General features: G+C 36.8%; 1 protein-coding gene across 1 annotated transcript in view; it reads right to left on the reverse strand.

Annotated features, from left to right (window-relative positions):
• IPO8 (importin 8) overlaps positions 1-14,288 on the reverse strand; it is a 3,293,983-nt gene that overhangs the window by 131,108 nt on the left and 3,148,587 nt on the right. The window contains exon 24 of the mRNA XM_044088203.1: positions 9,099-9,215. Within this exon, the coding sequence (XP_043944138.1) occupies positions 9,099-9,215 (117 nt within the window). The remainder of the gene's footprint in view (positions 1-9,098; positions 9,216-14,288) is intronic.

The following is a 14,288-nucleotide window of genomic DNA, read 5'->3' on the forward strand; positions in this document are numbered from 1 at the left end:
ATTTAATAAAAACATGGGTGAAATCAAAAGCAGAGTGTCCAAAATAGAGTCGGAGGTGGTTTCAAGAAAGAAGAAAAAATATCTTCGTGATACTAAAGACCATGAAACAGGTAAACTGTTTTCATGGCAATACAGCTTTAAGAAAAAGCGTGGAGCAGTTCGTGACGTCACCAGGGGTTCCAGGTCTGTTGGCGGTGGTGAAACTTCGGTGTCTTCAGCAGACGAGTCGAGCAGCAGGAAAAGTGTGTCGTTTGAGAGCCTAAATGCAGAGCAGGACTCTAATGTAAGAGTTACCGGAATTAGTGATGCAGCAAGTGAAACGGATCAATCGGCAGTACAGCAGAAGGGGAGAGGCCGCCGATTTCAAAACAAGGGGAGAAGGAGGTGAAAAAGCCGTAGGCCTTGGAGGACAAGGAACTATTTCTACAAAGACTGTTTTCCAGAGGGCGAGAGGGGTTCAGCGAGACCAACAGGAATGTTCACAGTCTTTAATGAACATAAGAAGCAGTCTTTTTTCCAGTAAAGAGGTTTCTTTTCAGAATTTTGATCATTTGAACGCTGAAGTTGTGGACACTGGTGGAGGTGAGAAATATAATGTAATTAATATTTCTGATTTGAATATATCTGAGAGTGCCAGACAAGTTTTACATAAAGGCACTAAATTTGTACCTGTAAGTTTCCCCTCTCTAGCAGATTTATCCTTGGAAATCAAACAGTTTTGTAGAAAGTTGTTTTTGAGGGAATATTTTGCTGTTCAAAATTGTTTCAAGCACAAACATGATTGTAATATTACTGCTCCATTGATTAATAACTCAAATAATGTTGATGAGAATGTGTCCCTTTTGGAAAATTTAGATGAGTCTTTGTTAAATCTTACACTGCATGAAAATGATTTAGTGGATATATATGCACAGGATGAAGTGTGTGAGAATGGGGGGGGGTTTTCCTTCAACACAGGGTATGGTAGACTGACGGTTCCCCATTTATACTGCAAGAGTGATTTCATGCCACCCAGAAGGAATTTAGTTATTAGTGTATTTGAAAAAACGCTATTGAATACTTTGGGAGAAGAGCATGCAAGGTTTGGTGGACAGGAAAGAAAGTATAATTTGGAAAAGGATGAATGGAAAGCTTTATGTGAGTTAAAAAGCATGAATAGAAAGTATGTATTCACTCAAGCAGATAAGGGTGGGAACTGGGTAGTTCTTACCAGGGATAAATACAATTCCATGGCTTTGGAACTGTTGAATGATACTAATACCTATTTAGAGTTACCCCTAAATCCAATGAGAGAGTACAACATGTTATTGTTGGAAATATTGGAAAGGGGTGAGCTGGTTTTTATCCCCAGGGGATGTGAAAAGGTTACATATTAAGAATCCTCTAGTGGCCAGATTTTTTACCATCCCCAAGATACATAAAAATCTTATGGATCCACCTGGACGCCCTATAGTTTCAGGAAAAGGAGGATACCTTCAGAATGTAGGAATATTTTTGGATTCGCTGTTAAAGGGATATCTGGAGAGAGTACAATCTCATGTTAAGAATAGTGAAGAGGTGTGTTCCAAGGTTAGTAATATAGCATGGGATGAGGATTTTTATTGGGCTAGTATAGATGTCAAATCTTTATATACTAGCATCAGCAAGTGGCATGGTCTAAAGGCAGTGGAGAAAATGCTAGGGGATGGACCTAGAACTTTTTTTATTATCAGTCTGTTGGATTTCTGTCTCACACACAATTGTTTTGAATTTGAGGGAAAATATTTTTTGCAAAAAGAGGGCACGGCTATGGGGGCAGCGTTTGCGCCCTCATATGCAATATTGTTTATGGCCCATTTTGAAAATAGTTACATTTATCCCTCTTTCTTCTATAGAAATAAGGTAGTCAAATATATGAGATTTATTGATGACCTTTTATTTTTATGTAGTGGTGTGCCAGAAGAGTTTAAAAATTTTGTGTCTGAGTTGAGGCAGAATGACTGGGGCTTAGATTTCACCAGTAACATAGGGGGAAGATCCATCCAGTATCTGGATGTAGAAATTTATGTGAGTCAGGAAAATATAATTCAATATAAACCATATTATAAGGAGACTGCAGCAGAGAATTTTCTCCATGCCTCTAGCATGCACAGTGATTCCTTGATTGAATCACTCCCATTTGGTGAGTTTAAAAGAATAGGAAGACACATTTCGGAAAAAAGTTAATACCAGTAGAATTCAACAAAGTGGAAGGAAAACTATTGGAGAGAGGGTATTCCGTCATGAGTATAAAAAAAGCTAGGAGAAGGGTGGAAGATGAATTGGGCATAGCTAGAAGGCCCAGAAAGAGAGTTAGATTCAAAGGGGTGGGATTATCTGAAGACCGTGACACTCAGTGTAAAACAATAGTGGATTCAAGGAATTAGATGAGAAAATATTTTTCGTAACAAAATTCTCTCATTTTTCTCAAACTTTAAAAGAACTAGTGGATAGATTTTGGCCAATTATTTGTGAAGATGAGAAAATTGGAATGCTTTTTCCATCACGGGTAACCTTTTCATATAAAAGATATTCTAACCTCAGGGAAATTCTAAATTCCAGAAATAAGGATAAAGAGAGTGAAAGTGTGAGAAGGGGTTCATTTAGATGTGGAAAATGTAAAGTGTGTGAGTTAATTAGGAATTTGGATGGTTGTAAAATCAATGGGGTTAAATATAGAGCCAAGGAATTCTATAATTGCAACTCAACGGGGGTTGTATATATTATAGGATGTGGATGTGAGAGGCAGAATTGGTATGTAGGACAAACCACTAGAAGGGTGAAATTAAGGATTTTAGAACACCTGGGTGATATAAGGCATAAGAGAATGGAGAGCCCAGTAGGAAAGCATTTTTTTGATAAACATGGGGGGGTTCCAGAGGGATTTGTTTACAGTGTTTTAGGTAGACCCAATGTGTTTGGAAATGAGGCCATTTTTCGTGAAAAACTACTTCTGATGGAGTCAAGGTTCATTCTTAATTTGAAAACTATTTTTCCAAATGGGATGAACATGGAGGTTTAATATGTTTGTGATATACGTATATTCTCATAGTGTATGGATCATAAACAATGCTCATAGTAAAGTTAGTTTATGTATATGTCCTCACATACTTCTCAATGTTTTCAAATATATTTATTCCAATATATTTATGTAAATGGCTTGCAAGGTTAACATTGTGTGAAAAATAAGTATATAATTTCATTGTTAGTATTTATATGTATGTTCATAGTACTAAAATGAAAGTTATTTATTTTCTAAATTATTATGTCACATAGAAATGTCAAGTTTGCTTTAAGTAGTAATGAAACTATGGTAACAAATTAACAATAATATGGTGCATTAATTGTTTAATTAAAGATTTGTATAAAAATGGGTGGAGCACTTAGTAAAATGTATTCCAGGAGAAGGCCGAGGTACCAGAATAAAAAATTAGTATTGCAGCAGTTGGTGTTCTCCTTTTGTATTCTACAACAATCTACATTTATTCATGTACGAAAATCGACATTTATTCATGTACACAAATTGACACTTATTTGGTACTTTTCCGTTATTGGGCATTTGTGTGAGAACTCTACATAAACAGTGCAACAAACATTTCAGCTTCAGAATATCTACACCTTGGCTTTCACAGTGCAATATTTCATGCTTAACAGAAAGTGTAGAAAAATCTCAATACATGTGTATTGGAGGGCAATAAAACAGGTGAACAGCTGCCACTTTTTGAGTGGTGATGCTTTCTTTATTCCTTACCCAAACCGTAAAAGAATGATGGAAAGTCATAAAAATTAAATCGAGGAAATAGTGGCCTTACTTTGTAATTACTCCTTGATAATGAAACGTTACCTTAATACAATAAAGTCAAAAAACTGACAAGAACTTACTGGCAGCTAAAAGCAGAAGCAATCCATTCTGTTGCCCGGACAATGGAAATGTTATTCAAATACAGTCATGTCATCTTCTGGAACACTGTCATAAGTCTCAAACCCCCGAATTCCAGCCTGAATTTCTTGCAACTCCATTTCCTGTGGAACCACTGGCCCCAATATGTCATGCCTAGCAACAGAGGTCTCTTTAAATGAGCACTGCTTGTCCATGTAGCCTGCTCGTAGTGCATTGGCAACACAGCTATCAGTGATTTTATCCCATGAATTCTTCACCCAAGTCACGACCTTTTGCAAGCTAGGCTTCAGAAAGTTTCCATGCCGATTTCTCTCCATTCTAATTTCAATGTCGTCATTAAGTTCCATGCGTAAATGGTTCTTGAATGGCTTGTTTATTGCAATACCAAGAGTTTGGAGATGGGCAGTCATTCCTGTGGGAATCATTATTTGACCTATTCTTCTCTGTGCAAGGAGTTTCTTCATGTCTTTAGCGCAGTGAATGCTGGCTGAATTCCAGACTAGCAGACCTCTTTTGCCACCTCGCAAAACAAGTGGCAGCATTAAATCGACCCACTTCCTTATAACTGCTTGTGTGCGCCAGACTTTTTCAGTTTCAAGGATGTAAATGCCTGAAACATGTTCAATCTTATCTTCCTTGCCCTTACTAATAATTACAGGTGGGTTTTTTTTCATCTAGACGAATTGCCAAAATTCAGGTAACACGTGCACTTTCGTAACCAGTGGAGGGAATGTAGACTGACGAGGCCCCCCTCTGATCAATTGTTGTTTGACATCCTTGGCCCATAAACACTGCAGCTTCATCCATAGCAATCATGTTGGAGAGTTTGTATTTAGAAAAGTCGATGCCATCAACAAAGGACATGAACGCAAGTGCATATTTAATAACTTCAGTATGTTAGAGACAGTTCATATCACTGAAGGAAGCCATCCAGCCAATGGTGTGATGCTTTGAATACTTCTGGGGATATTTCTAACTGTAGTGCCATTGCAAGGGCAAATGCTTGAATATCATCCCTGCGCACAACCAAAGCCTTTGCTCGCCTGTTAGCAATCCATTCACAGATGATGTCTTCCAGCTCAGTTAATAATGGTTGCTGACCTGATCCACACTTACACTTCTTAGCATGTCCCTTGTTGGCCTGTTGACTGAGGTTATCATATGAGGCTCGCCATTTTCAGACCATTCGGAGATCCAACTTCTCTTTACAGAAAGCCATAAGATTCTTTCCCCGGAAGTCCTCCACGATTCCTTCCTGTACTCAATGGAATAGCTCTTTCTTTTTGCTCTCATCTTGTCTGGGGGGGTGGTTAATTGAAGACTTATGAGACAGGAGTGGCAACTCAAAATGGCGATGGCTAAGAAGACACAACCACTCCCGTTCGTTATCAAGTGCGCACATTCCACGTGCGTTGTCTGTAATTTGACCAAAGTACACTTGCCAGTGTTTATGGGCCAAGGATCTCAACCATCAAGTGTGAATGAGGATTAGGGTTACAATAAGAATTGTAGAGGACTCCTGTCCAAATAATCCAAAAATGGTCAGCAGAGTATGATAACCTCAGTCAACAGATGTCAATAATATTATTTTATAATTCAACATGTCTGTCATGTGTTGTTGATGATCTTAACTGGGGCTTACTTTTGGGGTAGGGCTTATATCATGACCACCCTGGAAAACCATGCTAGGCCTTATTCTCTGGTTAGGTCTTATTTATTTATGGAGAAATATGATATATATATATATATATATATATATATGTGTGTGTGTGTGTGTGTGTATATATATATATATATATATATATATATATATATATATATATATATATATATGTGTGTGTGTGTGTGTGTGTGTGTATATATATATATATATATATGTGTGTGTGTGTGTATATATATATATATATATATATATATATATATATATATATATATATATATATATATATATATACACACACACACACACACACACGTGTGTTTCTATATATATATAGATATATATATATATATATATATACACACACACACACACACATATATATATATATATATATATATATATACATGGTTCCCCTTAAAATCTCGAATTACTGAAAGCTCGAAATTCATAAGCTCGAGCTCAGAATCTCGAGTTTTCAGCAACTCAAAATTCTAAAGCGGACGTAGAAGACATTCAAAAATGTCTTTACAATGTTTTTGCAGGGGGGCAAGCCCCGCCGCACCCCCCACACCCCCCTACTTAAATATACCAACTCCAAGATCGCACTACAATGGGAATGAGGGAAATCTTCCGTTCCGTGCTGTATACAGAAGCGTACAACAAGAGAATTTCCATTCCTCTGCTATAGTGCGGTCACGGAGCTGGTATATTTTAAGCAGGGAGAGTGCGGCCCCCTGCATATTGCTTGTCTCCCCTTCACAATTTCGAGTTACTGAAACTCGAGATTCTGAGCTTAGGAATTTTGAGCTTTCAGTAACTCGAACTTGTGAAGGGGAACTATATATGTATATATATATATATATATATATATATATATATATATATATATATATATATATATATATATATATATATACACACACACACACACACACACACACACACACACACACACACACACACACACACACACACATATATATATATATATATGGGTCTACTACCATTTATCGAAGTTGCACTTACCCAAAATCCAAAAACCCAACACGACTCCACCAAAACATTAATACATCAAAGCAAAGAACCATCAATAATTTTAACAGGAAACTAACCACTTGGCACACTAGGACACAAACTTTAAAGAATTTAGCTGGAAATCCTAACTAGCTTATAAGAACACAAAACCATGAAATACAAATTTTTTGATTTCCTAATATCAATGTCAAAAGAATTCAGGTTCAGAATGATTTACATGACCAATAGAAACAGAATGCTTCTTGAAAGAACGTGTGAAGAGTACTTACCCTTTGGATCTGTCTCTAGACTGTCTGTAACTGCAAGCAGATATGCCTCTAATGCCTTTCATGATTAACTGTCCGTGACTGACTTAGATGAAGGTGATCCAGCTAGATCTAGCTATAACTTCAAAATGTATGCCTATACAAACAGGAAGTATGAATAACCGCCCTTTGTTAGTAATCTGAAATCCACACAGACATAAAGCTGATATGGAGGAAATGATGAAGAATGGAAGATGGCATGAGTATTTGAATTTGTAAAACTAACAATCAACTGTAGAAGCTGTGAAGTAAGTGTAAATAACCCTGGCAGTAAGAAGGAACAGACGTTATGAGGTACTGCCTTTTACATTAAAGTATCACTTTTCCTCCAGAAAATACAATGCTAGACTTTCTTCTACTTTCAGCTTGTCAAAACTCAGAAGGCTTGCTGTGACCCTATTTTTTAAGTGATCCAAATTACAATACCACAGAACAAGACACCATTCTAGACAGAAATATATTGACATATGAAGTAAGATATGTTCAAAGGGAGTGTCATTTTCATAGTACTTATCTGGCAAAATAAGAACATAAACACAGTTTGGTTTTATGAAGGGTAGATCATGCTTGCTCAACCTGGTCGACTTCTTTGAGTCAGTCACCAGAGCTGTGGATGAAGGCAAGGTGGTTCATACAGCCTACCTTGACCTGGCCAAAACCTTTGATACCTTTCCCCACTCAGGAATCATAGAAAAACTCACTAAGCTAGGCATCAACCCCTATATCACTAGGTGGGTTGCAAACTGGCTCACAGACAGAAACCAAGTGTGAGAGTAACTGACTCCAAGTCAAGACTGCTGTGCAGTCACGAGTGGAGTCCCACAGGGTTCGGTCGTGGGTCCTCTCCTGTTTGGTATCTATTTCTCTGAAGTCCAGGCCAACACAAAGGGACTCTGGCTGAAAAAGTTCTCAGATGAATGCAAGTTGGGAGCTATTATTAACTCCCCAATGTTGACATCCTACAGAAAGGGCTCAAGGAGACCAACCTGAAGGTGTCAGAACCATGGCCTTAAGCTCAATGCCAAAAAATGTGTTGTCATCCCCTTTGGGAAAAACCCGGTTCCTATGAATTACCACATCAATGGTAATCCACTGAATACAGGGGGTGTTATAAGAGATCTGGGAACACAGGCTGACAGCAACCTCTCTTTTGACCACCACATTGCCACTGTGGTCAGAAAGTCCTTCTATGTGGCACATCTCATTACTAAGGGTTTTGCATCCAGGAAGAAAGAGACCATTGTCTCCCTCTACTCTTCCCTCATTAGGCTAATCATCAAGTAAAACTTCCCATTTGGCATGTACCTCACTAGACACCTGCAACAACTGGAGAGGCCGCAAAAGTACCTCACAAAGAGGATCCTAGGCCTTAAACATTTGTCCTATATGGGCAGACTCAAAAAGCTCCAGCTATTCTCTGTCTCATATTGCCTACTCAGAGGTGATCTCTGCTTGACTTACAAAGCCATGTCTGACCTAGCTCTGTTAGAAATGATACATCTAAAGAAATCCCAGTCCCTCCACACCACACGCTCCAGAGACCAGAATCTCATTACCATAATCAACAGAACAAGCTGGAGGGACAAGTTCATAACCCAGAGACTTCCCCTACATGTCAAACATTGCACCTCATTGACCCTCTTCAAGAGAAATCTTGATGAGTGGATGGGAAATAGAAAATTCACCCCAGGGATCATTCCACTGGCTCTACTTGACAGAGGCACTGGGAACTAATGTCGGGTGGCACGATGCCAGGGTAATCCTATGGGCTACGCTTGTAAAGGCTCCAGGGCCATTAGTCTAGAACACACCTATGAAGCTATAAGTTATTAATGGCAGGAGCACAGTCACTAGTTATTATGAAGCAACACACACCAGATAATGCCAGTTAAGTAATACCAAATCCTTTCCTGTAGAAAAGTTCTTGTAATATACAGTATCTAGTGAACAAAGGCCCTAAATATGAAGTAATGCTTCTCTGAGTTTTGAAATAACTGATGTGCATAAGCAACAGAGATACTCTGTCAACCTAGAAATGGAAGGAGGACGGTGTCTAACAATGAATAATGAGCAGGACATAAAATGAGCAAACCATTGTGCAAGTCATTCAATACTACTACATTTCATGAGTTACCAAACTGAAAAATGTTTTAACAAAGGCTTCTTTTTGTTTTACCTCCAGCACCTCGTCTCTGTTCTGCCATTGCATAGATTTCTTGAAGATGCTTTTTCTGATCCTCACTCAAACGTGATGTTAGAGAATTATACCAGGCCGTATCTGACTGTTGTGCCTCTGCAAAAGTTAAAAAAAAGAATAACACCTGGACTAAAATCAAGGAGGAGGACTAGTGTTACAATGTGTAACTTTTTAAACTTAATTCTATGACACTGTGATTGCTACTTAACTTACAAGTGCACATGCAAAGAAATGTTAAATCAGACTTTGGCACATCTTGGTTATGTGAACCCTTACCAAAAGACACATATATGCAGATAAAAACCATGTAAAGGAATGATGTCAAGTGGCCTGTTGTACTACAGCAAATTTTCCTGGTGTATTTCTTGAGTATTTCCAGACCTGCATGGTCCTGCTCTATACCTCCTCTTTCTTGTTCACTTCCAGGAGCTGCTTTTAAGTGAAGACTAAGAGAAAGAACACTTCACTTTTGTGTAACTCCCTCTGGTCAATCAACCTAGCAGCACGCAAACAAAGATAATGAATGCAACCACTGCGAAAACATAACAGGGAACACAAACCTAGAAAAGACATGATACAAAAAATTCCAGGAAAAAAGGCTTCTTCCCCAATATCTGAAGGCATTGCAAAGGCACGATTAAGAATTAGGATACAAAATCATCCGTGTGGCAGCACCACAGATATCTGCTGTTGACACTTTTCTAAAACAAATGAACAGCAAAAGAACGATCACCAAACGGAACGGGATACCAATGCCAGTAGTATAAAAAATAAAATAGATAAACGCAATCAATGGCATATAATGGATCCCAAAAAGACGATGGCGCTGATATCAACAGTTAGCATAAATCCAACGGTCTTCTTTGAATTCTTAAAGCTCTCTCCCAAAGTAAAATACAGCACAATAAAAAATGCAGCAGCAGTCAGCAGACCTGTAAGAACTTTTAATGACAGAGTAGCGCTTTCACCAACAGGCTTTATCAACTCACAATAAAAACCTCATACTAATGCTTTATATATAAAAAAGATGCAAACACATTCATTGGTCTGCTAATAAATCAATTAAAGCTAATTAATACATTTAAAGAAATAGCTTAAAATACATACTAGATATCTACATGCATATACATAATAACTCTGTCTAGGGCAAAAACTTCTTATACAAAATTACCTATAAAACATGTATATAAAACTATATATGAAAAAAATATATATAATAAAGATGTACATATAAACTAGCCCTTAAGAAATCATATTACATCCTGAAAGATATATTTGTATGGATGTAATAATTATATATAGGCATATAATCCATGTACTTTAAATACTTATAGATATATATATAGAAAAATAAAATAAAGTAATTAAACATATAAAATATATTTTATATATTTAAAAGCCTAATAATTGAATATTAAATGGTGGGATCTCACTTCTTATGCACCTTCCTTGTTCTTCTTTTCTTAAGGATAGGTTTTATTTGAATTTTATCATTCAAACCTGGTGGCTGATGTGCCCTCAGGCGAATGATCCATCTAAGTTCACATTCCAAAATAAAATTGTCTAAATCCCCTCCCCTGACATTAGGATGTATATGTTGTATGACACGAAAAAGAAAGTTGTGTGTGGTGCCTAGCATATGTTGATGTTTGGCAAGTGCATTATGTTCTGAATGCTTGCTAATGTGGTAGACATGCTCCCTAACTCTCTCTCTAAGCTGTCTACTGGTCTTTCCCACATAAAATGATGTACAAGCTGTACATGTAGCCAAATATACTAGCCCTTTACTCACACAATCTGTTCCTGTATTAAATACAAATTTCCTATGTGTCACTGGATGCTCAAATACTGTGTTGGTATTCATATAAATGCACTGATTGCATTTATTGCAAGGAAGAGTATTGGCCTGTAAGTCTAAGGTATGATTACAATTAATACTGGATAGTGAAGGATAACATAGAATCCTTTTAAGATTAGGTTTATTGCAAAACGTAAAGGTGGGTGTTTCACCAACTAAACTACCTATTTCCTCTTCAAGAAGTAATGTATCCCAATGTTTTAATATACTTCCCTTTAATATTCCAAAATCTTTAGTATAATACGTTAAAAATCTCATGCCCAACTCCTTACTGCTCTCCATAATACTTTTATTGAAACTAAATTCAGAGAAATAAGGCTGTGCTATAGTATCTCTCTGTTTGTATATTTCTTCAGAAATTGAATTGAATGTTGTCATATCATAGCCTCTGTCCCTAAAATTATTCCTAAGGAGTTCTAGTTCTCGTGTGAATCCTTCCACGGATGGATTGAGCCTAGATTGCATTTATTGCAAGGAAGAGTATTGGCCTGTAAGTCTAAGGTATGATTACAATTAATACTGGATAGTGAAGGATAACATAGAATCCTTTTAAGATTAGGTTTATTAGATGATCTACTAGTAAGTGGTGATATAGATTTTGAGTTGTACAAATATCTTAAGATGGACAATCCGTTGATCCCTATACTTAATGGATTACCCAAGGTCCATAAATCATTAGTAAACCCACCCATGAGACCTATAGTCTCTGGTCAAGGGTGGGTTACTGAGGCATTGGCTTTATACCTGGAATATTATTTAGGACCTTTAGTTCGTGAGAATGAGTACATTTTAATAGACAGCAAACAATTTTTGATAGACTTGTACACATATACTAAGACGTTGAATGATAAAGAACCATTCATTCTTGTTACTATGGATGTGGTGAGCCTTTTTACAGTTATTCCTAATGATGATGGTATACATAAAATACAGCAATATTTACAGAAGAGTACAGATATGAGTTGGGATGGAATTGAGCTTATAACGTTATTTCTGGAAACAGTACTGACCACCAACCTCTTCCTATTTGGAGACAACATCTACATGCAAAAGGAAGGCGTAGCTATGGGCACAGCTTGTGCCAATAGCTACGCCAACCTGGTCATGGCACAGTGGGAGGAGGAGTTACTGTTTGAGTTAGACTCTTTCAGGAGGCACGTTGGCTTCTATAGGAGGTTTGTGGATGACCTCTTTTTCATCTGGAGGGGAGATGTATGTCAACTAGAAGAATTTTTCATACAGGTTAATGAATTATTGGAATACTTGAAATTTACTTTTGTGTACTCCCATGATAGAATCTCTTTTCTTGATGTGAATATAGAGAGGTTATCCAATGGTTTATTGAACACATCAATGCATAGAAAAGCCTGTTACAAAAATTCGCTCCTACATAGGAGCAGCATGCATCCTAGATTTGTCTTTGACAATGTGGTAAAGGGGCAAATCACAAGGGCATCTAGGCTCAATCCATCCGTGGAAGGATTCACACGAGAACTAGAACTCCTTAGGAATAATTTTAGGGACAGAGGCTATGATATGACAACATTCAATTCAATTTCTGAAGAAATATACAAACAGAGAGATACTATAGCACAGCCTTATTTCTCTGAATTTAGTTTCAATAAAAGTATTATGGAGAGCAGTAAGGAGTTGGGCATGAGATTTTTAACGTATTATACTAAAGATTTTGGAATATTAAAGGGAAGTATATTAAAACATTGGGATACATTACTTCTTGAAGAGGAAATAGGTAGTTTAGTTGGTGACACACCCACCTACGCTTTGCAATAAACCTAATCTTAAAAGGATTCTATGTTATCCTTCACTATCCAGTATTAATTGTAATCATACCTTAGACTTACAGGCCAATACTCTTCCTTGCAATAAATGCAATCAGTGCATTTATATGGATACCAACACAGTATTTGAGCATCCAGTGACACATAGGAAATTTGTATTTAATACAGGAACAGATTGTGTGAGTAAAGGGCTAGTATATTTGGCTACATGTACAGCTTGTACATCATTTTATGTGGGAAAGACCAGTAGACAGCTTAGAGAGAGAGTTAGGGAGCATGTCTACCACATTAGCAAGCATTCAGAACATAATGCACTTGCCAAACATCAACATATGCTAGGCACCACACACAACTTTCTTTTTCGTGTCATACAACATATACATCCTAATGTCAGGGGAGGGGATTTAGACAATTTTATTTTGGAATGTGAACTTAGATGGATCATTCGCCTGAGGGCACATCAGCCACCAGGTTTGAATGATAAAATTCAAATAAAACCTATCCTTAAGAAAAGAAGAACAAGGAAGGTGCATAAGAAGTGAGATCCCACCATTTAATATTCAATTATTAGGCTTTTAAATATATAAAATATATTTTATATGTTTAATTACTTTATTATTTTATTTTTCTATATATATATCTATAAGTATTTAAAGTACATGGATTATATGCCTATATATAATTATTACATCCATACAAATATATCTTTCAGGATGTAATATGATTTCTTAAGGGCTAGTTTATATGTACATCTTTATTATATATATTTTTTTCATATATAGTTTTATATACATGTTTTATAGGTAATTTTGTATAAGAAGTTTTTGCCCTAGACAGAGTTATTATGTATATGCATGTAGATATCTAGTATGTATTTTAAGCTATTTCTTTAAATGTATTAATTAGCTTTAATTGATTTATTAGCAGACCAATGAATGTGTTTGCATCTTTTTTATATATAAAGCATTAGTATGAGGTTTTTATTGTGAGTTGATAAAGCCTGTTGGTGAAAGCGCTACTCTGTCATTAAAAGTTCTTACAGGTCTGCTGACTGCTGCTGCATTTTTTATTGTGCTGTATTTTACTTTGGGAGAGAGCTTTAAGAATTCAAAGAAGACCGTTGGATTTATGCTAACTGTTGATATCAGCGCCATCGTCTTTTTGGGATCCACTTTTCTAAAACAAGTCAACAACTCCCTCAAGTCAACTGCCTGCCGATGACAAATTTAAGATGTGTATCACATACTTTATGGTATGTAATGAGCAAGCAATATGGAAAAGTCTAACAGACACTTCTCTCAGCACCATGCTAAACAAAACAAGATTTTTAGTAGCACTGCTGGTCCCCCAGCTATTTGTTATCATCCCAAGCCTATTTTTTTCTCCTCTCTCTTACTTTTAGAGATAAAATAAAATTTAAGAGTCCTGTAGGCTTCCATAGCCAAGATTCCGCACTTGACATGAATAGAAGTTATGTACTTACCATAACTTGGTATCCAGTTGTCCAGTTTC

Source organism: Protopterus annectens, chromosome 11.part0, assembly GCF_019279795.1.
Source record: "Protopterus annectens isolate FY-2018-M chromosome 11.part0, PAN1.0, whole genome shotgun sequence".
NCBI classification, from domain to species: domain Eukaryota; kingdom Metazoa; phylum Chordata; order Ceratodontiformes; family Protopteridae; genus Protopterus; species Protopterus annectens.